Source organism: Miniopterus natalensis, chromosome 6 (assembly GCF_054644295.1).
Source record: "Miniopterus natalensis isolate mMinNat1 chromosome 6, mMinNat1.hap1, whole genome shotgun sequence".
In the NCBI taxonomy this organism is placed as follows: Eukaryota; Metazoa; Chordata; class Mammalia; order Chiroptera; family Miniopteridae; genus Miniopterus; species Miniopterus natalensis.
In genome coordinates, this window is record NC_142086.1 from 50,490,641 (window position 1) to 50,515,593 (window position 24,953).

A 24,953-nucleotide genomic window follows, 5' to 3' on the forward strand; every position below is an offset into this window, starting at 1 on the left:
ATCAAATTACTCCACAATTCATGTTTAATAGTTCCTAAGAACTTTGCATTTTCAGGATGCCTGGTGAACATGTTTTCAATTTTCTGTCCTAAACACAAACTAAAAAACAGAAAAGTAAACTTGTATTTAGGGGGCCATCTGGTTTATCCCAAAACTTTGCAGGACCTCAAGGTTGGAGAGGACCTTGCATTGTTGTGTGGAATGCTTAGCCTTTACAGGCTTCCATGTCCTTCACAGCTGTTCTCGCCTGTAGTTTTTCTGCTCCTCCCTGCTTGCTCCTGTCAAGTGGTAGAGAACCCACTCTTTCCTCAGACAGCCTGTTCTCTCGGCATACAATTTACAGAAAGTTCTTTTTCACCTGCCTTCCTGTAACTTTCATCCTTTGGCCCTAGTTCTATCCCTGTGGAGCCACTTGGGACAAATTGGCTCCTTCTAACTTCTGTCTGCTCTTAAGAAAGTAGGGACAACTCTCACATCTCCCAAGGTCTCCCTTCTCTGGGTAGCATAAGCACCCTTCATGCAGCCGTTCTCCATAGGACAGTCCTTAGCACCCTCGTTATTTGGCTCCGTTTACTCTGACATGTTGCAGTTTTGTCAGTGTCCTTCTTAAAGTGACCGAGCAGTGCCAGAGAGTGGCTAGCACCATAGACTTTTAAGCTAGATCTTTCTCTTCAGTAACTAGTTCCTTAACCTTGAGTAAGTGATGTAGCTTTTCCGAGTCACAATAATCTCATTTGAAAGATGAAAACAAGTTTCTTGCAGCTTCATTAGTGAGTACTAAATAAAACTAGTAAGATCATGAGGGGAGTGTACAGACTAGATGGCTTCAAAATATGGCCATTGTTTTCATAGTAAGTACTATTAATTCTCTGAGAATGGCTTCCAGCACAAAGTTAGATTGCCGTTACATTTTTTTAGATTAGAGTTTACACGGGGCATTTTCTCTAAGTTTGGGTATAATATTATATTTTTGCACAGCTTCCTATAACCCCTTTTCTTTATCAGGCCCACACTCCAGTAGCTCATGCACAACTAGGTGCTCCTCCCCTCCTCTCTTCTCTACCTATTTTTCCCTAACCCTCAGCTTGTACAAGATACTGGTTATATCTTGACACTCACTTTGGGCCTCAGTTTTTTTGTTTTTAAAACATTTGATGTTGAGGATAGAAGGTATTTTGGTGAAGGACGATATTGGATTCCAAGGTACGTTCCAATTTCCAATTTTATTTTACTTTCTGCAATCTAGTGTTCATCCTGACATGTGTGATTGGGGCCCTGTAGTTCCAACTCTGATCCAGTAACGAGGTAACTGCCCCACAGCACTACACTTTAAGTCAGCAGGAATGTCTGGATAGCTGCTTCCGGTCTCAGCTTTTTTAAGTGGCTCTGAATTCAAATATTTTGCTGAAATTGCTCTGTCGTCCTGAGGGGAATATGAGTTCTTATTCTTTTTTATTTTTTAATTAACAGTTTACATTCAATATTATTTTATATTAGTTTCAGGTGTACCACATAGTGGTTAGACAGTTATATAATTTATGAAGTGATCACCCAGATAATCATAGTACCCACCTGGCACCATGCATAGTTATTAAAATATTATTGACTGTATTTCCTATGCTCTACTTTACATCCTCATAACTGTTTTGTAACTACCAGTTTGTACTTCTTAATCACTTCACCTTTTTCATACTGCTCCCCGGCACCCCTCCCATCTAATAACCATCAGTTTGTTTGCTGTATCTATGAGTCTGTTTCTGTTTTGCTTATTTGTTTATTTTGCTCTTTAAATGCCACATATGAGTGAGATCATATGGTATTTGTCTTTATCTTTCTGACTTATTTCACTTAGCACAATACCCTCTACATCCATCCATGCTGTCCCAAATGGTAAGATTTCATTCATATTTATGGCCAAGTGATATTCTTTGTACCACTTACTTTTTATACACTTGTGTATTGATGGACATTGTATATATGCACCACTTCTTCTTTATCCACCTGTCTATTGATGGGTCCTTGGGTTGCTTCCATATTGCGGCTATTGTAAACAATGCTGCAATAAACACAGCAGTGCATGTATCTTATCAAATTAGTGTATTGTTGGTTGATTTATTGATAATAGCCATTCTCATAGGTATAAGGTGATATCTCATTGTGTTTTGTTTTTTTTAAAATATATCTTTATTGATTTCAGAGAGAGGAAAGGAGAGAGAGAGAGAGAGAGAGAGAGAAAGAAACATCAGTGATGAGAGAGTCATTGATCAGCTGCCTCCTGCACGCCCTCGACTGGGGATCGATCCCGCAACCCCCAGGCATGTACCCTGACCGGGAATTGAACCCCGATAGCCTGGATCCTAGGTCAATGCTCAACCGCTGAGCCACGCCCCGCCGGGCTCATTGTGGTTTTAATTTGCATTTCTCTGATGATTAGTGACATTGAGCATCTTTTTATGTCTTTTTATATGCCTTTTGTATGGCCACATCTGTATGTCCTCTTTGGAGAGCTGTCTTCAGATCCTCTGCCCATGTTTTAATTGGGCCATTTGATTTTTGATGTCGAGTTGTATGAGTTATTTATAAATTCTAGATATTAACCCTTTATCAGATATCTCCTTTCATTCAGTAGGTTGTCTTTTTTATTTGTTGATGGTTTCCTTTGCTGTGCAAAGCTTTTTAGTTTGATATAGTCCATACTTCATTCAGATTTCCTTAATTTTTACCTATTTTTTTTCCAGTTCCAGGATCCCATCCAGAATACCACATTACCTTTAGTTGACATGTCTCCTTAGTCTCCTCTTAGCTGTGACAGTTTCTCAGACTTTCCTTATTGTTGATCACCTTGACAGTTTTGGGGGGTACTAATCAGCTATTTTTTAGAAAGTTCTTCAGTTGGAATTTGTTTGATGTTAGACAAAGGTTATGCATTTTGGGGAGGAAGATCACAGAGATAAAATGTCGTGCTCATCACATCATATCAAGGGTACATACTATCAACATGATTAATGACTGTTGATGCTAACCTTGGTCACGTGACTGAGGTAATGCTTTATTTGTCAGATTTCTCCACTGTGAAGTTACTCCCCACCCCTCCACCCCCTTTCCATATTGTATTCTTAGGAAGGAAGTCACTGTGTACAACAAATTGAAGTTTATTTCTTATTCACCTAATTATTCAATGTGGGTATTTCTGATGGCTGTCTTTCTTCACCAGTTTTTCAGGGGTCCAGAATTTTATTTTGCTGACATCCCCTATGACTTTGTCATCTAAATCCAGCCAGTGTTAAGGAAACAAAAATTTGGAAGAGAATGTTTGCTTTTAAAATCTATGGCCTGAAAATGGCACACATATCTTTCACTTACATCCCATATGACACTTACTCATCTGCCAAACCTAACTGCAAGGGAGGCTAGGACATATGGTCTAGCTGGGCGCCTAAGAAAAAGAGGAAATTAATTTGGGAGAAAAGCTAACAGTATTTGCTACACCACTTCAGAGTACAAAAAGTGACAAATCCCCACCCTCCATCTAATAATATAGCCATTAATTAATAAAAAATAATGGAAAATCATAATCTTAGAATCAAGGAGAATCATATAATTGAAAAAAATAATAAAAAATGTGTTCCATTGACCTTGTTTTTCTTATTTCACTGTTGACCTGTGAACATTTGTTGAGAACAGTCGCTTACTGCATGTGCGCATGTGGGCACCTCTGCCATACGTTGTGCCTGTTCCAGACTCTGCATCACCCCGAGTCTGCCATGCTGGGGGGGTTTTGCCTCCCTGCATTGTTTTTAGGTCTGGAATGTCCTTTCTCTGTTCTTTGTTTTGTTTTTTTGTTTTTGCCTGTGATAATCCTACTCACTCTTCAAGTAACAGGTGAGGTGCCTTCATCAAACCTGGAGACAGAATTATTCCCTTGCTCCTTGGTGCCAACATGTCACGCCACTTCTACCCGTCATTTAACAGCCATCCCACGCTAGTATTATATATAAATATGTTTCATGCGTTATATGGGATGCTCCCTGAGGACAGCCATGTTTCATTAATCTATTAGATCCCTATGCATAGTCTGACAGATAAAGAACATGTTTGTTGAATGCACCCAGGATACTAGATGTGCCAAAAAGTGGTCTCATTTTTGACCCCCTTTGGTTCAGTTACAAGAAAACATGTCTTCCCAGTTATAAAAGTGCCCTCACTTATGATCACCAAGCTTTCATAGAAAGGGTGACCTTGAGCTGCGCTTAGAAAGATTGGTAGGATTTGACAGAGGATGACTGGGGCAGAGACCTGTCAGGCAGGTGATGTTCTTTTCTGTGACACGTCCTAGGTTCAGGGCGTTTGTTCAGTGGATGGTCAGGCCTCCTTTGATACATCTGTAGTGCAAGACGTTCACTTTCATAGATTATCACATAATTAAAACTCAAACTTGGAGCTTGTTCTGGCTCTGCTTTTGGACAGTGGGGCATGGTAGAAAAAACCTAACGCTCATTATCTTGAACAGGAGTAACCAACCTGCATTCCCAGGGCCCCAACAGTGGGGGTGGGGTGCAGGTAGCTTCACCACAGCAAAAGAAGTGTTTAATTACAGCTATAGAGGAGGATCACAAAAACACACACAATCGTTTGCAGGCATTAATGACTAAGCTGCTATGCATCTCATTACCAGCCAAAACATGAGTTCTTAAAGCGACCTTATCATGCTGAGTAGAAATAAAATATGAATTATAAGACAGTTGTCCCTTTCCTTCTATCTTTTTCTAGCCTCTACTCTTAGCCTTCTGTTTACTTTAGTGACTTTACAACCTCAATCAATATTTTATTAAAACAGAAATCAGAAGACATAGAGTCTGCTGAGAGAATGCTCCTTTTACCTCCCACTGTACTGTGTCTTTGATTTTTATGGTTGAAAAATTAGACCTTAATTAGTATTTATGATCTCACAGAGTTTTTCAGTTCCTACTATCTTATATGTTTATTCACTTGAAATTTTCAATGATTATAGTTAGCATAGCAATTATTTTTTCCCCCTTATACACTTGTGAAAATTAAGGCTTAGATGTTAAATGACTTGCTCAGGACCACTTGGCAATTGTGGCTCAAAGCTAGGTCTTCTGACTGTACGTTGAGAGCTAAGTGCCATAGCAGGACCTGCATGTCAGTCATCCTCATGGCAGAGGCACACATGTCTTTTTCATTTCCCCTGATTACGAAAGTGATTCTCACTTATGATCTCCAAGTCTTCATGGAGGAGGTGATCTTGAGCTGAGCCTGGAAAGGTTGGTAAGGTTTGATAGATGGTAATGCGAGTACAGGGTACTTTTTTGCAGTGAGGTTAGCTAGCTCTATGCTCTTCTAACATGTCCCTAGTATATCAGATTGGGTGGGGCCCTTGGAAGCAACACATTGAAGATGCATCTATTCCTTGATTGCTGCTACTACTCAGGGCAGGGGATTCTAATGTACACAGTTAATAGAGACAGAATGGACCTAAAGTTAATTTACTTTAACTTCTAGATATTATTGATGAGGAAATTAAGGCCCACAATTAAATTAAATAAATTTAACTTACAAAGATAATTATAATTATTAATCAGAATGACATGCATCTTTTCTGCTTTTTAGGGTTACTTTGAAAGACATGTTTAGATAGGCATTGCCTCATATCCCCAAATACGTGATCAAGTCATAGGCAAATGTTATATGGAACAGGTCCATTCCCAAAGAGTTAATTCATTGAATCCTCAAATAGAATTCTTAGTTAGACCTAATCATGAATAAATGTGTCCAGTTTAACACACCGTGCCTAGCATATTGCATGGGGGAAAAAAGAGATTCAGAGTGGTTATTGGTTGAAAAAATGGGTGAAGGAATGAAGTTGACTGTCAGTTGAAATTCAGTGATTGCCCTTTTGAGGGTAACGTGTTGCTACTTCAGCAATCATATGATTTCTATCTTTGCCTCAGTTTTTATCACGAGAAGCAGAGTTTTTTGTTCTCCTTATTTTTATGAAATAATTAGGGCTATAAAAGCACTAGAATAGTCTAATTTTGCTCAACACAGAAGCAGAGAGAAAGGTGGTAGTGATGCTGTAGAAAATGGATTATTGCTGGAGCCAGCACCACAATGAGAAAGCTTTAAATATTTATTTTAGGTGATGTACAAAAATCTGAATGTAGTATACAAAGTTCATTTTGATGGTATTAGTATGTAGGGAGTTTTTAAAAATTGAGGACCACTTCTAGTTAAAAATAATTAGAGATATATGCACACATTGATTTATTAGGGGCTTGGAAAAATGACTAGCACTGGGGCTCCACTCTGGTCAGGTATTTACTGAAGGTGAAATCTGTGGCCACGTACGTTCCATTGACTTCTCATGGCCATGGCTTTGCTATTTCCTGTGGTTCTCATCCAAGCCATTCTTTCTGGCTGAACTTGACCAGAATTTCAAAATGCAGGAGTTTCTGATGGACAGTTGACACTCAGCAGAAATCAAAGTCTTCCAGGGACTGATTATTACTGCTGGAAGCTTAAGAATTACAGTGGCAGTTTGTTCTAAACAGTGATTCTGGAATGGGAACATAAACTTGCAGTCAGATACTAGATGCACGAGAGAGAGGTAATTTACTTTTCAGTATGCCTCTGTATTCCACTAATCATAATTAGCTTTTATTTATTTACATTTGGTTTATTGCTGCTTAGTATTATGGCCCTGCCTCTAGAAGGAAAAAAAAAACACTGTGTGAAGATATGTTACTGAAATGCTACCTTTCCAAATACTTATTTTAATATTTAAGCCATTGGCACTTATGCGTTTACTTAGAGAATGTTTCTGACAATTTGCAAGTGAGCATTTTTATAAACAAAATACAAATTTGAATAATCATTTCTTTTTGTTTTGCAGAACCCCAGCTGAAAGGAATTGTGACAAGGTTATTCAGCCAGCAGGGATATTTCCTGCAGATGCACCCAGATGGTACCATTGACGGGACCAAGGACGAAAACAGTGACTACAGTAAGGAACATTAGCTTCCTGAAATCCATTTACAATGAAATGTATAGCCCAGTGTATTGTAGACTTAAAGCATGGCCAGGCTGCCTTTGAACTATTTAACTACAAGAAACTGGTGTCTTTTCCTTTATTTTCCTTGCTATGATTCCCTATAGCAAAGACAATAAGGGAGAAATGGTCTGTACTAACTGAGAAGTGAGGAAGCTTGAAGGAGCTCCAGCGGTTACGGGACAAGAAGCTCCTTCCATCCCAGTGTTTGTAGTGTCAGGATGGTGATGAGTGTTCGCAGGAACACGACAGACTTTACTGCACGAGATGTTGTTAATCCTCGAACTAAAGACTAAGCATGTTAAAATAATTCTCAGAACATCATTTCAGGCAGACCACATACTTCTTAAGGTAAACATTGAATACATAATATGTGTATGACATGTTCTTTTATTTGGATTGAGGAAAAAATTATTGGTCTTAAAAGAAGACGATATTAAAATAGCATAGTGATGTTCTATAGTGTATGTGATAATAACAAGATAATATTAGTAGACCCAAAACTTTGTATATAATTTTTTACATAAAATGCCAAATATTAAAATATTATTAATAATATCCTTGGAAATAGTTTTTAACTAATTTAACCTTAGAGTTGACGAGTTTAATAACCCAACAAAATCATGAAGGTGTAATAGAGGATATTCGCATTTTGGAAATATTTTGAAGACAAACCTCAGCACCAAGAATGATCACTGTCACCCTACCTTTCATTTTCTGCATAATGATATGCATATACTGAGGAAAATTTGTGTTGTTCTAAAATTATGTGGGCTGCCATACTGTCCTCCAAAGTTTGTCTGTATTCATTGCTAGATCTTTAGCGTTGAGTGCATAGTAAATGCTCATTAAATGGATGTCCAATTGAATTGCCTTCCGATGGATATGATTTTGTGTCAGACTGACAACCTGTAGATTGCATAAGGTAATCTAAGAAGCCTGATAGTTTATGCTGAAGTATATTTTCAATTTAAAGTAAAGATCAAGGAAAGTTCTCTAATTCCTAAAGTGTGAAAGTGCTTTAGCCCACCCCTTCTAAATTATTCTTGGTTCACTTAATATTACACACTACAAAATATGAATTACAGTAAAGAAAAGATCTTATTATAAAGAATTGCATTCCAGTTTTCTGCAAAGTAGTTGATTAGCTTATTATGGTTTGCATTGTTGGTTTGTTTGTGGGAATGCATTCTTTAAATGATTCACGTTTTCAACTGAGGACAGAAGGATGAGGATTGTTTCCTCTTCATACAGGGTTTCCATCTATTGCATCTGCACGTGAATGTGGATTTAGTAAAGCAAGAGACAAGTATAGATGGAAAGAATCAGGGAAATTGCTAAGCTGTGTCACCCCTGCTATCTCTGAGGTTTCCCTTGATCTCGGTATATTTTTCTGTAAAAGGAGGTGGCCGGAGATAATAATATTAATATCCTCTGTCAGCACTATCCTCCCCACTTTAAAGCAAAAATGTTGAAAAATTATAAATTGATGAAGATAGATTCAATCCCCAAGGAAGTCAAGTAGCCATACTCAGTTCCATAGGATGCAGCTGTAGGCCAGACAGCTGCCCCGCAGATGCGTGACTTGTGGGGCAGGGTAAGAAGCCCAGTGTGGGGTCAACTAAGACAAGTCCTTTCTTCACTGTAGCTAGAAAAAGAGTTGAAAGTGCTTTCTCTGCTGATGCTGGGTCATTTGCTAGTGTAAATACATGCCCACATGTACATACATACATGTATAATAAAATATGTATCTATGCGTGATAGCATCATGCGTAACACACACATACACTTTGAAGGTGAAACATTTTGTCAAATACTTTTAGAAGCTGTCTAAATTTACAAATTTAAAATATCTTACTTTTTATTAAGATAAACTACTAGCCATACTTTTTGACATTTTGGTCTTAAAAAATATTTTAGATGCACAAAATAATAAGACTAAGATAAAGTCAACTGGACACCCAGCCCTTGGCTTAAAATTTAGTTAAAATTGGCAATACATGTGGAACCTCTGTGTTGTCTCTGATGGAGTTCTGCTTTCCTTCAGTTCTAGACATAACAACCATCCTGCATTAGGCATTTTTATGTCCATACTGTATTATAAATACATTTTTTGACATATGTATGCTTAAATCATTCATAATATTGCTTTGCATGTTTTTAAATGTTTTATAAGTGAGACCATTACTGTACATAAATTGTATGTACGTTTCCTTCCCAATATTATGGTTATGAGATGCATATATAGTTATATATTTGCTTTATATTATATATTTTCATTTTTGTAAAGTATCCCATTTCATGAATATAGCCAATATATTTATCCATTCTCTTTTTTGTGGATAATTATTTTTTCTATTTTAGGGCACTTACAAACAGTGCTGCCAAGATATTTTATAAACCATCCTTTATAAATTATACATCTCACCTTGGCGCTCTTTATTCTGATACCCTACTTTTTTTTCTTTCTGTAGCTCTCATGACTACCTGACATATCTTTTGTTGCTGTTTATTTGTTTATTTTTGATCTTATTCCCAGAAGAATGTAAGTTCTATGAATGAAGAGATTTTGTTTTGATCTTTGATGTAGCTTAAGAACCTAGAATGTTCTCTAATATATAGTATGTACTCGACAAAAATGAAACGAATGAATGAATGTCTCCTTGTACAGATGTGCAAAAGTTTATCTAGGTTATTGGCTATATACTCTTCTTACCCAAATATTTTTAAACTTTTTCTTCTGAAATAATTTTAGACTTCAGAAAAATTACAAATACAGGGAATTCTGTGTACTCCTCACCCAGCTCCCCTAATACTACCAATTTATGTAACAATAGTATAATTATCAAAACTAGGAAATTAATACTGCCACAATACTATTAACTGAGCTTTAGACTTTGTTCAGATTTCACCAGTTTTTTGACTAATGTACTTTTTTCTGATACCCCCTCCCAATATTTTCAATGAAAAATTTTCAACGAAAGCGTAACTTTTATTTATACATTTTCTGAGTGGGGATGTCAGACATCAAAGAAAGATGTAAATTCTACTCAATTTTTTAATAGAAAATTATTATAAGCCTCTAAAATGTTAAAATGCCTTTTTTTCCTCCACTTTGTGTGGGCAGGCGTAAAAGCATTTAATTGTTTGAAAAAAATCTTGTTACTATGAGCATCTGTCAGAATTCTGCTGTTTGGTTCACCAAACATTGTTAGGTTCAACCAACCTTGCTTTGGTATCTTGCATAGAATAGATAAGGACACCTGTTCTTTTGTTCCTGAAGAAAAGACTAATTATATATAATTGAGGACAAAAACACATGGCTTTGTCAGCAGTAACAGATAAAGAATCTCTGCAAATGTAATGGCAACCAAAGATGCAAAACCCTGTTGGAACACTGGCACGCACGCCCCCACACCCACACAAAAATAATCGCAGTTTGGAGAGTATTAATGGGAATATTTTACATAAAATTAGAAAGGTAATTATTCTGCTCCCTAGTTACTAGAGGAGAAGATGCATTTGAAGAGGTCAAACATGCTGGGGTGAAAACAATTAAGATATTATAACCAAATGCATTGTTCTCATTTCCTCTGAACAAAAAATAGTAAGAGATGTTTGATGTGGAATGAGCTGCCTGATAAATTAGCACAAGAGTGGTACTGGAGATATGCAAGCAGATGCTGCACTGGCACATAGAGCTGGTATTTTAAAAAGCGCTTCTATTTTATATGTGTTGCAAAGATTTTTACTCTTTTTACTGCTTATCTCTAAATTTTTTTTGCCATGCTTTATGTATTTTTTTTGGTTTAAAATATGCTTTTATGCCCTCAGCATTTTTTTCCTATTTGGGAAGGCGTTACTCATTCCAGGATTATTTTAGATTCCCCCCTCCCCCCCATGTTTTGCTTTAGTAAAGAGGTTTTACGAGAAAACCCCCTTGGTGTGGGAGGGGAAGGTGGTGGTGGCTGGGACAGTCTCAGAAGTCAGTGATTTTTAAGGTCTCCTTCAGTTCAGAGACTCTTCTCTTTTTTAAATCCTCACCAGAGGACGTGCTTATTGATTTTTAGAGAGAGGGAAAGGGAGAGAGAGAGATTGGGGGAGAGGCAGGGGGAGGGGGGGAGAAGAGAGAGAGAAAGAGAAACAGGCAGCCATCCATGTGAGAGAGAACATCAATTGGTTGCCTCCTGTGTGAGGTGCCCTGAGTGGGTATTGAACCCACAACCTAAGTATGTGCCCTGATCAGGAATCGAACCCATAACCTTTTGGTATTCGAGATGATGCTCCTACCAACTGAGCCACACTGGCCAGGGCAGTTCTGAGATTTTTTTAAAGATTATTTTGAATAGGTAAGATGAGCACATGGCATAAAATCCTGAAGGCACAAAAGGATATCCAGCTGAGGAGCACAGCGGTCCCCGAGGGCCAGTCCCGCGGCCTAGGTGACCTTCTGCCCAGCAGGAGCAGTTCCCCAGAGCACCCAGCCAGACAAGGCGCTGGGTCCAGGTGGATCGGGAAACGGGACCACCTTGTCATTACATCTGAACACAGATGAACAGAAGAATAGTGTCCAGTCTACAAAAGTCAAATATTTCTTTATCCGGCTTATATGAGTGGCTGTTGCTGCTTCAAGCACAGCTTTACCTTGTACTGTTCTGCTTGCTTTATAGATAAAATTTATTAAGATATCCAATCATGAAGTTACGCCTGCCTCCTTAGGGCATCCAAGCAGAGTAAATCTACATTTCTTGGCGCCTCCCTAAAAATCCCATAGCCCTGACCGAAGTCCTTTTTTTACAACTTCTTACTCAGGCATCCTGGTTCTGCCATGTTGTGTATTTTTCCTCTTGGCTCTGAGTCATTAATCCTGACTTTGTTCAACCGTGGGTGTGTTTCTGTGGCTGGAAGGCGCTGACAAGGGTCAAAAGCATTTTCTGTCCTTGTCTTCTACTTGGTCACATTTTATTCTTCCACATATAATCTATGCATTTATCAACCTATACAATACTATTTATCTATACCTCTATAGAATGTCTTATTCGACACCCTTTTTAACTTAAAATGTTGCATCTATAAGATTTTTCTACATTAGCACATATTTAAATGAGGTAATTTTTCAACCTAATTTTCTGTTGAAGAACATTTCAGTTCTTTCTAATGTTATACTAATGCTAACAGTGCTATAAAGAATGTCTTTGTGCATAAGTCATTTTGCATGTGTGCAAATGTATTTATAGGATGGATTCTCAGAAGTGAAATTGCTGAATGAAGGCTTATGTGCTTTTATAATTTTGAAATCTATTTGCTCTTTGTCAAACAAATTTACACAGAGTATCTGTTTCTTTACCTTCTAGTCAACAAAATGTGTTATCAGACTTTTGATTCTTTGTTGCTTAAAAATATAAACTTTAATTTTTCTTATCTTGTGTTAGGTTGAGCACTTGTACATCTACTTTAAGAGCCATCTACACTTCTTTTTTACAAAATTTCTTTTTATATCTGTTTTTATAAAATGTTTATTTTTCATTTGTAGGAAATTTATTTATATTTTAAAAATCACCCCTATGTTATGTGAGTTGCAAATATTTTTCCCCTTTTAGCTTAACTCTAATTTTTTAGCCATGCTTTATTTAATTTTTTATTTAAAATATGATTTTATGCCCTCAGCTTTTTTCCTACTATTTAGAAAGGCTTTACTCATTCAAATATTATTTTAAAATATTTTTCAGTTTTGTTTTAGCATTGTTTTATCTTTATACTTAATATTTAACTAATTTGGAATTTATTTCTTGAGCTATTTTGATTCTAGACCTCTAATATTTTTAGTTCCTAAATACCAATTATAAATACAAATGCAGTTTCTCCGGGTTGGTTTTTTTTAGTATGTCTTTATTGAATTCAGAGAGAGGAAAGGAGACGGAGAGAGATAGAAACACCAATGATGAGAGAGTCATTGATTGGCTGCCTTCTGCACGCCCTTGACTGGGGATCGAGCCCGCAACCCGGGCATGTGCCCTGACTGGGGATTGAACCTCGATCGCCTGGATCCTAAGTCAGTGCTTGACCGCTGAGCCATGCTGGCCGGGCGTTTCCTCAGATTTTATGAATATATTAACTTCTCCATGAGTTCAGCATGAAGAAAAACATTTTTTGAAATGGCCTGTACCTGAGTTTCAGAAATCCAATTGGAAATTTAAAAATTTAGTCATCCAGTTATGTTCTCTATACAATAGCAAACGTTACGATATTTTGTACAAAACCAAACATATGATATTTTATGCAGCGAAGTATATAGATACAGCCAAAGCCAACAGAAGCTCTGTATTGCTAAACTATGAACAGAAACATGATCCAAATGGTTAGTTGGGAAAACTTATCAAGGAAATAGAGATGCTGCAAAGAATGATAAAGATGTGTAATCCCCTAACAAGGGGCATTTCTGGACAAGGGGTTATTTCTCCTTCACCTGCTTAAGTATACATACATGTTATAGTACTCATGGGAGATTAAGGACCATGCCATATCCAATTATAGGGACATTATTTTCTCCTAGTGTCATCTGTACTTTAAGAATATGTCATCAACTTGTGTGAAATTGCTCCTAAAGTTGGATAAAAGGAGAAAGAAACGCATGTGTTATCCTGCTGATTTTCTTGAAGCAGGGTTATTTACATAACCCCGAGCAGCTCTCTGGTAGATGAAATGTCATTACTCTTACAGTGGCATATCTTTTCAGGAGCAAAATTCATATTCAGCCTTAGCTTATGAATGCAGTTACTTCATTTGATTTCTTTTTAATAAAAGAAAAATGTTGCCTTTTGATTTTAATAGCTAGAAGTAAAGTAATAGACAATTGTGAGGAATGTGTTTTTGTTGATTGTGTTTTAAGTTTAAAGACTGTTCCTCCAAATAATATTTGTGGAGAGTCTGAGCAAGAAGCAACTGTTTCCTGGAATAGTTTACTCATTCACATAAAATTAAAAGGGAATTTCTCCTCATACTTATTTTTTACCTTGGCCTCTTAATTTCTTATTGGTCTTTTATTTCTTTTTGATCCTAAGACTTCTGCCCTAATGTGTCCCTCTGGTCAATAAAGCAAAACATGAGCAATTTGAAATTGTCCTCCTTCCAATTTATTCTGTGACCTTTTATGGGCATATTTATAGGCAGTATACATAGTGGTTATGAATACTATGGGAGTTACTTAACCAAGTATCTTCATAGAAAGAACTGAGGACTGAGATTGTCTTTAGCCTGTCCTTGGATCTGTGAGGTGACCAGTGCTTGGCCTTGGGCAAGTCACATAAACTTTCTCAGATTTATACAGTCTCTTATTGTACAAAATGAGAGGAACAAAGAATCTCTAAGATTTTGATAACCTTTGTTTTATTCTTCTATAGAAATGAATATATGCTTATATATGCTTAGAAAAACTGACAGATTCCATTTTCATAAATACCATTTGTTCTGAAAGTTATGTTACTGGCAGGAAATCTTTGTTTACAAATCCTTATGTGCTATTTTCAAGGAGTATATAAAGATCTAGAGAGTCACACACATAACTAATAGAGCCAGAATCTGAATCCAGGCTGATTTGAGATCATGCACCTTTGAGTTAGTAAGGAGGAATCATCATTGTACTTAGATCATACAGTTGTTGGGTAGAATAAATGGGTTGATTCATGAAAAGGGCTTAAAATAATGCCTGAAACACAGTTCAGTATTGTCAGTTGGTTTTGGTGGTTGTGAGTCTCATCAGTAAGGGTGAGAGTCCTTGTTTATAAGGAGCTCATACACAGTGACCATTGAAACAGAAGTAAAATTCTTAGTGGTGGCAGCTATTTTAACATGAAAGACTTTAAAGGTCCTTAAACTGGGGGTATTGAAGAGTACTCTAAGTCACCGGTTCATAAAGTGTGTAGTCCTCAGACCACCAGCATCAGCATCATCTGGAAATTGTTTGAAATATACCTTCTTGAGCCTCACCCTAGACGGGCTGAATCAGAGTCTCCGGGCTGGGGCTCAGCAATCTGCTCTGACAAGTCCTCCAGATGATTCTGATGCACTGCGGGAGGGATAACTGGTAACTCTCCTCTGCACCCAGGGTTTGGAGTTACCACATTTGCTAATGAAGGCAGTCTCTGTCTTGGGACTGTCATATTTAGTTCTATGGGTACCTGATTCCCAACAGAGTAGGAAAAACAGGGATATTGAAAAGCATACTGAAACTCAGACTTTCTAGCATCTCAAGCATGTGTGGAATCTGTTGCATTTTGACTTATTTTCTGGAGAGAGTCAGAGCTCAATTCTAGACAGATGTGTGATCCGACATAAGTTTGGGGAATTACACAAACGTATATAGTGATATAAATCAGCCTATTCTACACTGTTTTATGTTTTTGAGCTTTTACACATGCTAATTCCTTTTGCTTGGAATGACCACCAGTCTTACCCACCTGTTAAGCCATCTTCCCCTTCAGAACCCTTCTCAACTCTTACCCCTTGTCTGTCTGAGGCCTTCCCCAGCTATCCCCCTCAACTGCCACTCCCACACCCACACCCACACAAAACTCCGCATTGATCACTTATCTTGCTCTGCTGTGTTTGAACCCCGTGCCTACTGCAGTTCCTTATCTGCATTTATATTTACCCTGTTAGAGTGTATCATCCTTATTTGCCCTTGTGGCCAGCGCAGTGATGCCCAATTTCCAAGATCCCGACCTAGAGGCCTACACAGATATGTTTCAATTAATGTAATCAAACAGTGGATGCCCCACATTTTCCTCTTATCTGCATAGGCCCTGAAGACTTTTGAATTTGGGATACTTGTAGCTGTCATCCGGTGTTTGTGAAATCAAAATAACTGAATAAAATTTCAAAGGAGAAGTATAAACCACTTAAATATCACTCAATGTAAGGCAAAGTAGCTTGGGCTGTGAGTCAGATGACCTGGTTTCCAGTCCAGATCCTGTTCTTAATTAGCTGTGTCATCTTGTTTAAGTCATGTAAACTTTCCATTCCTTGGTTTTTCTACTCTTTAAAATGAGGTGTTTGGAAAAGATTATCTCCAATATTCCTGACAGATCTGAAACTTTGACAGCCGGAAAAATACTTGAAACTTTCCCTTTTAAACACATTGCAAAAAAAAGCAAAATTGTAAGAGACGATGGTACAGTAATTTTTGCATTGAATTTGAAAGCAGTAGTAAATTCGGTCAACATTCAGAATCTATACAAAATCTGACCTCTTTTCAATACCCCTATTGCCGCCATCTACCTAGTACAAGCTACTTTCATCTTTGGACTTGTGCAGTAGCCTCTTAAATGATCTCGTTACTTAAGGCTTTCCCCCTTCAGTCTGTTGTTCACGGCAGCCAGAGTGACCTGGTTAAAACATAGGTCAGATAAATTCAGTTCTCTGATCATTCCCTTTCATCACATATTATTAAGGATAAAAGCCGGATCTCATCCTTTGACCAAGAAGCTTTTATAAAACCCGCCCATTACCTATCCTGTTTTCTTTCCTCTTTTGACTAGTCTTTTTCCTGTTCTTCCGACACACCCTGTTCTTCCTCAAAATGTTGGTACCAGCTATCACATATTCCGTGGATGCCCTTCCTCCAGATACTGAAATAGCCCGCGCCCTCCTCTTCTTCATGCTCTTTCTCTAGGGTGAGGCCTTCTCTCACGCAGGCCTTTTCTGGTTAATCTATGCAAATTTCAGTCCCCGCCTTAAACACTTCACTCGCCTGGGCAACTTGATTTTTTCCCTCCAGAACACTTACCACTAATACACTTATTTATTTTATTGTGTCCTTTCTCCTCTAAAATGCTCTCCATATATACCACACATTTTCCTCATTCCGTACTTGTTTATGCCCCCCCCCACACACACTGATTATATCATCTAAAAACAAAAATAACTGCTTTTGTTTTTGAAAAGTTTTTCTGATTTCTTTAACTGGAAATCCTGCTTTTTTCTTTGCACACATGAACATCTCTTAAGATATTTATACAGTGTTATTTGTATGTATTATGTATGTGAGTTATTCACATCCTTTGGAGTATACGTTTCTTAAGGGCATTGGCCATGCCTGATTGATCTCTGAGTTGACTTGTAATAAGGCCTTGCTACTTGATGTGAGCAGGTTAATTCATAGTAGCAATACTATAATCAGCCTACCATTTAAATTGAAAGGCCAAAATGGAATATAAGCTCCACAGGAACAGGAAGCTTTGTCTGCAGTTTGCGCTGTTACAGCTGCAGCATCGAGAATGGTGCCTGGCACATACTAGGTATTCGGTTCCTGTTGAATAAATGAGTGGAACTGAATTCACAGAACAACCCCATCAAAAATGAATATGAATTTGTCAAAACAACACCCAGTTCGAAGGATTAATTCAAGTTGGATCACATTTTATTTTGTTTTGAGAATGATAGTCAACTTCAGAGAATTCAAAGGCGAGGTAAGGAAGTCATTTTCCATCATGAAAACAAAGAAAATTGAATGCACTTAGTCTGGGAAAGTGAACTCTATAGCAATAACAGTAAAAGAACATGCTCTCTCATAGTATTAAATATACCTTCAAAGTGTTATATGAGTATATATTCATAGTGGTAATTACAGGGACATCATTTTCTGAAGGTACATAAATGGTACATTAACCCATAAGAGAGGGAGACTGTGCTTCATTTTTTATTCAACTAGGGCCAGCAGCTAAATTTAAGCTTATTTTGCAGAAAAAGAAATATATACACTCAAGCTTTGAGAGTAAAAAAAAAAGTAGGGGAGAGGGGTCCTTGAAGTAGTGGTAAATAGTATTAGAGTTGTGATGAGTTGGAGATTATTATAAATGCCCCAGAAATTGCCTGGTTCTCAGGCCCTGAGTATGAATTGATTTGCTCACGGTAAAGAAAACTCAGTTCTATTATATCCATATCCTGTGTTCCTTCCTCAAGTTATTCCTTGAGAGGCTATACAGATTGCCTGCATTCTTACAGTTAATGTAGATAGTAATTAATGGAAGTGGGGTTTGTTATATGTAGCTGGTTCACTCAGGCATTCAGTCTGTAGCCACCAACTAAGTAAGGGGTAGATCATCCCTTCATTCTCATGTGGACTGGTGTTTTCCAGCACATGCTACTATGAAGTATAAGGAAAGAACTATATATTTTCAATGAGAGAGTTGGAAAATAAAATGATCACCTGTGTGCCAAGCATGATTTCTTAACCTATGAGTTTGGAGTATATTAGATAATAATAGCTAATGTTTACTGAGTACTTTCTAAGGAACTGGTACAGGTATGAAAACTTTATAAATTTTACTCATTTAAATATCATAATGATCCTATATATCAGGTCCAGTAATCATTCCTCCTTTTTAGGTGAGTAAACTGAGGCATGGGAAGTTTAAATAATTAGCCCATGGTCATACAGATATTAAATGGTAGACCCAGGGTTTGAACTCAGTGAGTTTATTTGTTCCAGAGCTAATACCTTTACCCACTCTATACTGAAGCCCCAGATTCTCTTTTCTGGTTAATATTTCCCAGTGCCTAATAAACATGCCCTAAATGATACCCTTGCATTCTTCTCACAACACTTTCAAAAAGCATTAAGAAGGGGCTGTGATTTATTTATAAAATATTATAGCGTTTTACCTTGGAGTGGCTAAACATTAAACTTGAGAGGGTTTTTCTTCAATATGCTTGATGTATTTAGACTGTAAATTAAAACATTTTTTTGGAAATAGTAAACCATTAAACAATCATTTTAAAGATCTTAACTAACGTGGCTCCCTGTTTCATATATCTGACTTAGGAAGTTTGAGGTGTGTATTATGTGTGTTTGTGTGTGCGCGTGTATGTATTTTCATGTATTATTCAGTAGTCTAGATAGAGTGGTACTGAGCAGGCAGGCATCCAGTCAGGATTCAGTGAGGTTGCACTTGGAACATCTGCTTTCCCTGGCACTGACACAGAATGAAGAGGAAACCAATGTCAAAGTGTGTCAGTACAGCATTACTAAGCCCACTCCATAGTATTATAATTTAATTTTTTAAAAATATCCTAAATAAAGCTTTGTGCCTTCTTACTTAGGAACTGGCAGAAGAGCACATTTTCATGGTTCCTTCAGTGTGTACCAGGGATCAGTCCTGGTAAGTGGGAAGCAGTGTGGCAGGTGAATAGCCCATAGGGGTTTAGTGACAGTTATGGATTTCAGTAGGTATTTCTCGTCTTACCAGCTGTATAATCTTGGGCTATTTTCTTAGCCCTCTGAAGCCATAGTTTCTCATCTGTAAATTGGGAATTATATGTAAAGACCAAAGTATATAATACCACATTTGCCCTCTGGGAAGGAAATGCTTTGGAAAGTCTAAAGAGGAGAAATCTATACTGGCTGAAATATGATCAAGAGTAATTTCAGGGGAAATGTAGGACTTGAGCAGAGCTTTGAAGAATTGTATAACAAGCCTTTTTGGCAACTTCTCTTCAGTTTCAGCACTTTTAGGTTCTAGACCCAGCCTTTCGTATCTTTGGGGGAATTAGATGAAAGTCTGGTTTAGACAGGATTAAACCCCACTGCACTTGGAATTTCCCTCTGAGGGGGTTAGAATGAGTGCAGTTACGCATGGACTGTCCTCAGGCCTTTGATTCTGCTGGTAATCTGAGCAGGGGTAGTCCTACCAAGATGCAAAGGAAGACAGTCCACCTCTCACCTATGCCCAAGTTCTCTAGAACAGTGGCTCCAAGGTTTGTGCACGTTAGAATCACTTGGGTAAGTTTGAAAACCTGATGCCCAAGTCTTGCTCCTGATCAATAAAAGCAGAATCTCTGAGGCTGGAATCCAGACTTCGGTCTTCTTTTAAAATAACACTGATGATTCCAAAGTGCATTCAAGTGTAAGAACAGTGATTTCTTTTAGAATGTTCCTTCCCATATTGTAATGTACATCAGAGTCACCTGGATGGCTTGTTAAACTACTGATTTGGGGAACTTATCCCCAGAGTCCCTGTTTTAGTAGGTCTGAGTGGGGGCTGAAGAGTTTGTATTTCTAACAAGTTCACAAGACCGTACTTTGAGAATCACCAGTCTAGAACAGTGCTTCTCAAACCGCAAGTGCATGGTAATCATCCAAGGATCTTGTTAAACTGCAGATTTTGATTCAGTAGCTCTTGGGTGTGGCCTCATATTCTCGTTTCCAGTAAGCTGCAGGAGATGCCCATGCTACTCGCACTTAGCTTTAGACCATTGGCTGCGCAGGTTGGTAAGGACCAGCATTACCTGGGAGTTTGTTAGAACTACCCCAGAACTGTTGAATGTGAAACTGCTTTCTAACAATGGTGCCCATTGGAATCATCTGAGAGTTTAAAAAAATATTGATGCCTAGGTTCAATCCTGAAGGTTTTTATTTAATCGGTATGGGCATGGAAAGGCATCAGAATTTTTTAAAAAAGCAACAACAACAAAACACTTTGAGACATAGTTATGCAGTAAGACATTTTTTAAAGTACAGTGCAAATTGCTATTCTTTTATGAAATGTTTTGTGATATTTTATTGTAAAAAGATGCCCTCAAGCTGCAGATGACAAAGAAGTGGCCCAAGTACCTCTCCTGTGTCTGTGGCAGACATCACTAAGTTTTCACATCCATTGTGGCCTAGCCTCAAATGTCTTCTTATGACATGATCTTAGGCAGCTACACAAAATGATTGGTGTTTCACAGATGACTGCCATATGTATACTTCGTCTTCATTATCACCAGCACATTGAAGGCCAACTCAGTTTCAGTTACTGGATTACAAAAACAACTCCCATACTGTTCCTGCCTTCTAGATGCTCCCAGAACAGTAGAGGAGGTTGAATGTTTATGTAAGAAAAAACTTAGTACAGAAAAATCACAAGATTTCAGAGATGAGAGAGATTCCCCAAAGCTCTGGTGCTCAGTGGGTTTTAAATGACATCTTGAAGAATAGGAACAAAGCATGTAAACTAAGATCAGGAGAATTGCATTTCAGATCAGGAGGCACAAAATCACCTGGTAGAGAAAGCTCCTGCGTGTTGGGGCAAATTAGCTGATCAGTTTGGATAAAGCAGAGATTATGTGGAGGTATCCAGGGCCATATTTTAGAGGGTCTTAACTGACACATGGGGGAGTTTAAACATCGTATTTTAGGGCATGGGGAACCAATGAAAGTTATTGAGCAATTGCAAAGAGTGATAGGTGAAATGTGGTGCTATGGGGGAAAAAGTCTAACTAGGGATGTGTAACAGGAAATGAGATGGAGAGATTTTAAGCTAGAGAATGATGACAAAAATTATCATCTTATTTTTAAATTCTATATCCCCCCTTTGTTTCTTTAAAAAATATCTTACCACGTTTATTTCAAAAGAAATATTTATGGAATGAAACTGATATCCAGGGTGGGGCAAAATAGGTTTACAGTTTGTATGGAAAATAATATAATAATTAATAAATGATAATACAAGAATAAACTCTGTTTTGCACACTCACAACTGTGAACCTACTTTTGCCTCATCCTGTATATATTTAAATTATGAGCAGGAAATATAACTGTGTGTCAATGTCAGCATAACTTGAGTGGAATTGTGAATGTTTTCTTTGCTGCTATTTCACTGACTTTCTTCTATTTAAATGGAATTGCTCATCAGTATTTTATATGCGTACATTTTCAGAACCGCCTCCTTTTGATATTTAATGATAATGAAGTGCAAAGCTTTGGTTGAGCATAGATCTAAACCATCTCAAGCACGTTTGCTTGTGTTTGTGTATAATTTTAATTAAGAAGAACTAAAGATTTTATACTTTCTGGGTGGGACATTTTAACTTGGCTGGAACAATCTTTTTAAGGCTTCCAAATGTATTTATTATAGTTCTGTTTTTTTCTCACTTTTTTACAACTGCTTAGATTGTAGTTATTAGAATTTCTCTCTCTTTTTTTGTTAATCCTCACGCGAAGATATTTTTTCCATTGATTTTAGAGAGTGGAAGGGAGAGAGGGAGAGGGTGAGAGAGAGAAACATCAATGTGAGAGACATATCGATTGGTTGCCCCTGCACGTGCCCTGACAGGGAGCCAGGGATCAAACCTGCAACCTAGGTATGTTCCCTTGACCAGGAATCGAACCTGAGACCCTTTGGTGCATGGGCCAACTCTCTAACCACTGAGCCACATGGGCCAGGGCCTCTTTTATTTTTTAAGAGCAACAATTTTTTTTATTGCCACTGGAACCTAGGTTCATATCCTATCTCTTCTTGGTGGACTTAAAGACCCTGGGGAACCACATCTTTGAACCTCAGTGCCCTCATCTGTAAAGATGGATTCAGAGCACATGTGTGGAGTTATTTATTTTTTTTAAATTTAGACTTTGGCCACCATGATGGCAGGTACCGTGTCTGCCTGTCTTTTATACCACTGTGTTACAAGTGTCTAGCACAATGTCTGGAATATTTGTGAGTGAATTAATGAATAAACCTAATCGGCCACTGTCCATTTGGGCAACATAACGTTTGAGGAAAGATTTGCGGAAGATACAAATCTAAAAGCTTAAAAACATGCAGAGATTTCTTGGAGGATGTTTTTGCCCATTGATCTTATGGACAGCACCTGTGCTATTCACTGGGTTCTTGGAATGGACAGTGAGATAAGCCTGTGTAAGACAAATTGGCTGCAGAGGATGAGTGATGACAGGCATTTGCTTTCATTATCGATAGTGATATGCTTCATTTATCATCTCAAGGAAAGAAGAAAAATCGCATTGAATTGACTTGTTAATTATTTAAGTTTCTGAACCTCTCTGAAGTAACACAGGAAAGGTTATATGATAGTATCAGGATTAAGAACCAATGGTAGGATTTCTACTAGAGCGAAAGCAAACATTTCTACTAGCGTTTGTCAAAGAAAGGGATTGTCATGTTGTTCATTTTCACTATGTAGAAAATCCACCATGTTTGCAATTAGCCAATGCTTACAAGAAAAATTTTAAGTCCCTAAGCCCCAAACCATAATCAGTCTCACAAATCACTAAATTCAATGTGGAAAATAAATCAGACAGTTGAACTGTTTTGACCAATTGTTTATAAAATGGGTCAACAGGTTGAAAGCATCATATCAACATAGCCAAAAGTATGATGACTTTTTACATTATTTTTATTGCTTTATTTTAAATTCATAGTTGTTTGCACTTTCTAGATCTCAAATATATAAGATGAAATGCATTTTCTCTCATGACATATTAAGGAATTTAAGTTAAAACATGATATAACGATGACCCAGGTTCCCGTCACCCCTCACCCATTGTGAATGCTCTAGATTTGGAAGTTTAACACCCACAACCACCACCACCAACACAATAATGATACTTTGTATTTTACTTTTATTATTTAACTAGTGTTTTTTTATAAAAAGTTATTTTAATTGATCTTCATAATGCCAGTAAAGCATTCAGAGCAGATGCTAAGGGTCATTGAGGTTACATTGCTTCATCATAAAGGTCACAGTGCTGTTCAGTGTTAGGAGAAGGATCATGGCCTATAGCTCTGTCCTCTGGACTGAAGTTCAGTCTTCATCCCAGTCTTGTTTCCTTGACTCAATAGCTAAAGTAGGGACAAGCACATCTTTCCCATAATGTCTGTAAGAAATGCTGTTTTAGAGAATTAAATTTAATGACCACATTGTTTAGGCTTCTATTCAGTGCGGTCTGGATGAAAGAAATATTTCATGTTCTTGAAAAATTCTTAGTTTTCAGGGAGACTTTGACAAACAAATATGAAAAAGCAATGTGATGAATGCTGTGTATGAAAAGCTCTGGAATTGGGATGAGGGAACAACTAATCTGCTTGACTGTATTATAAAATTGTTGTTATATAAAAGGTTATTCAAAGATTATAAATACAAAATAATGGAGAAGAACTCTATTGACTTGCACCCATCAAGTAGTTAATTAAAATATTTTATTATTTCATGGATTTTATAATCTTTTGATAGCTTCCAGATTTTTAAAAATTTAATATTTTTGTACCATAATGCATATTACCACTTTTGCGTTGGAGGATTTAAGAGCTCATACTATTTCCTCGTTGGTTGACTGTTCCTTAAGATCCTTTTCCTATTAAAAACAGATAGGGAGAAAAGTTGACCTTAGTAAATGATAAATAAATGCCAGAAATAAATATTAATTTCATGACTAATGGGAAATCAATTGAGCAGCCTACAAATATTATTGTAAACATTACAATTACAAATATTTTTGCAAGAGACTAGGATTAAAGGGGAAAATAACATGGTATCAACTTTAGAATATGATATTAGTCACACTCTAATGAAGTATCTTTATTGAGAACATTTTGAAGTATGGGAAACGATACCGAATCTTCAAGACAATGTTGTATTGGTAGTGCACAGATTATAACCCCAAATAGTTCCATCCTGTCTCAATATCTTCCACTATAAATTTACTTGTGTTTTTAGTGGATCATAAAATGCATTTTTATTGCCTATTCAGCAAATTCAACCCAGAATTTTAAAATACAACTGCACTTTTATAGCTGTTCATTATTACAAGCAATAAGAAGTCCGTCCTTAGAAGTTTCTTGGGAACATACTGGATTTGCCTGTTGAAAAGGAACTTTTACTGGTTGCCATGAGCTTTACTTCTCCTTCCCTCCCTTCTTTTCTCTTCTCTCTACTTTCATCTTTACTGGTAGTCACATTATGTGCATTCAGATGTGCTTCAGATTGTCACCTTATTGTCAATGAAATAACTTCTGTTAGGTAGAAATTAAATTGAATAAGCACATAGCATTTTTACGAACTGCTTTTCTCTAGTCCAATATAATTTTACAAGATGTCTAATATCTTTGGT

At 37.3% G+C, this 24,953-nt stretch overlaps 1 protein-coding gene across 1 annotated transcript in view; it reads left to right on the forward strand.

The window, feature by feature from the left end:
* Positions 1-24,953, forward strand: part of FGF12 (fibroblast growth factor 12) — a 440,873-nt gene that overhangs the window by 265,813 nt on the left and 150,107 nt on the right. The window contains exon 3 of the mRNA XM_016200049.2: positions 6,914-7,024. Within this exon, the coding sequence (XP_016055535.1) occupies positions 6,914-7,024 (111 nt within the window). The remainder of the gene's footprint in view (positions 1-6,913; positions 7,025-24,953) is intronic.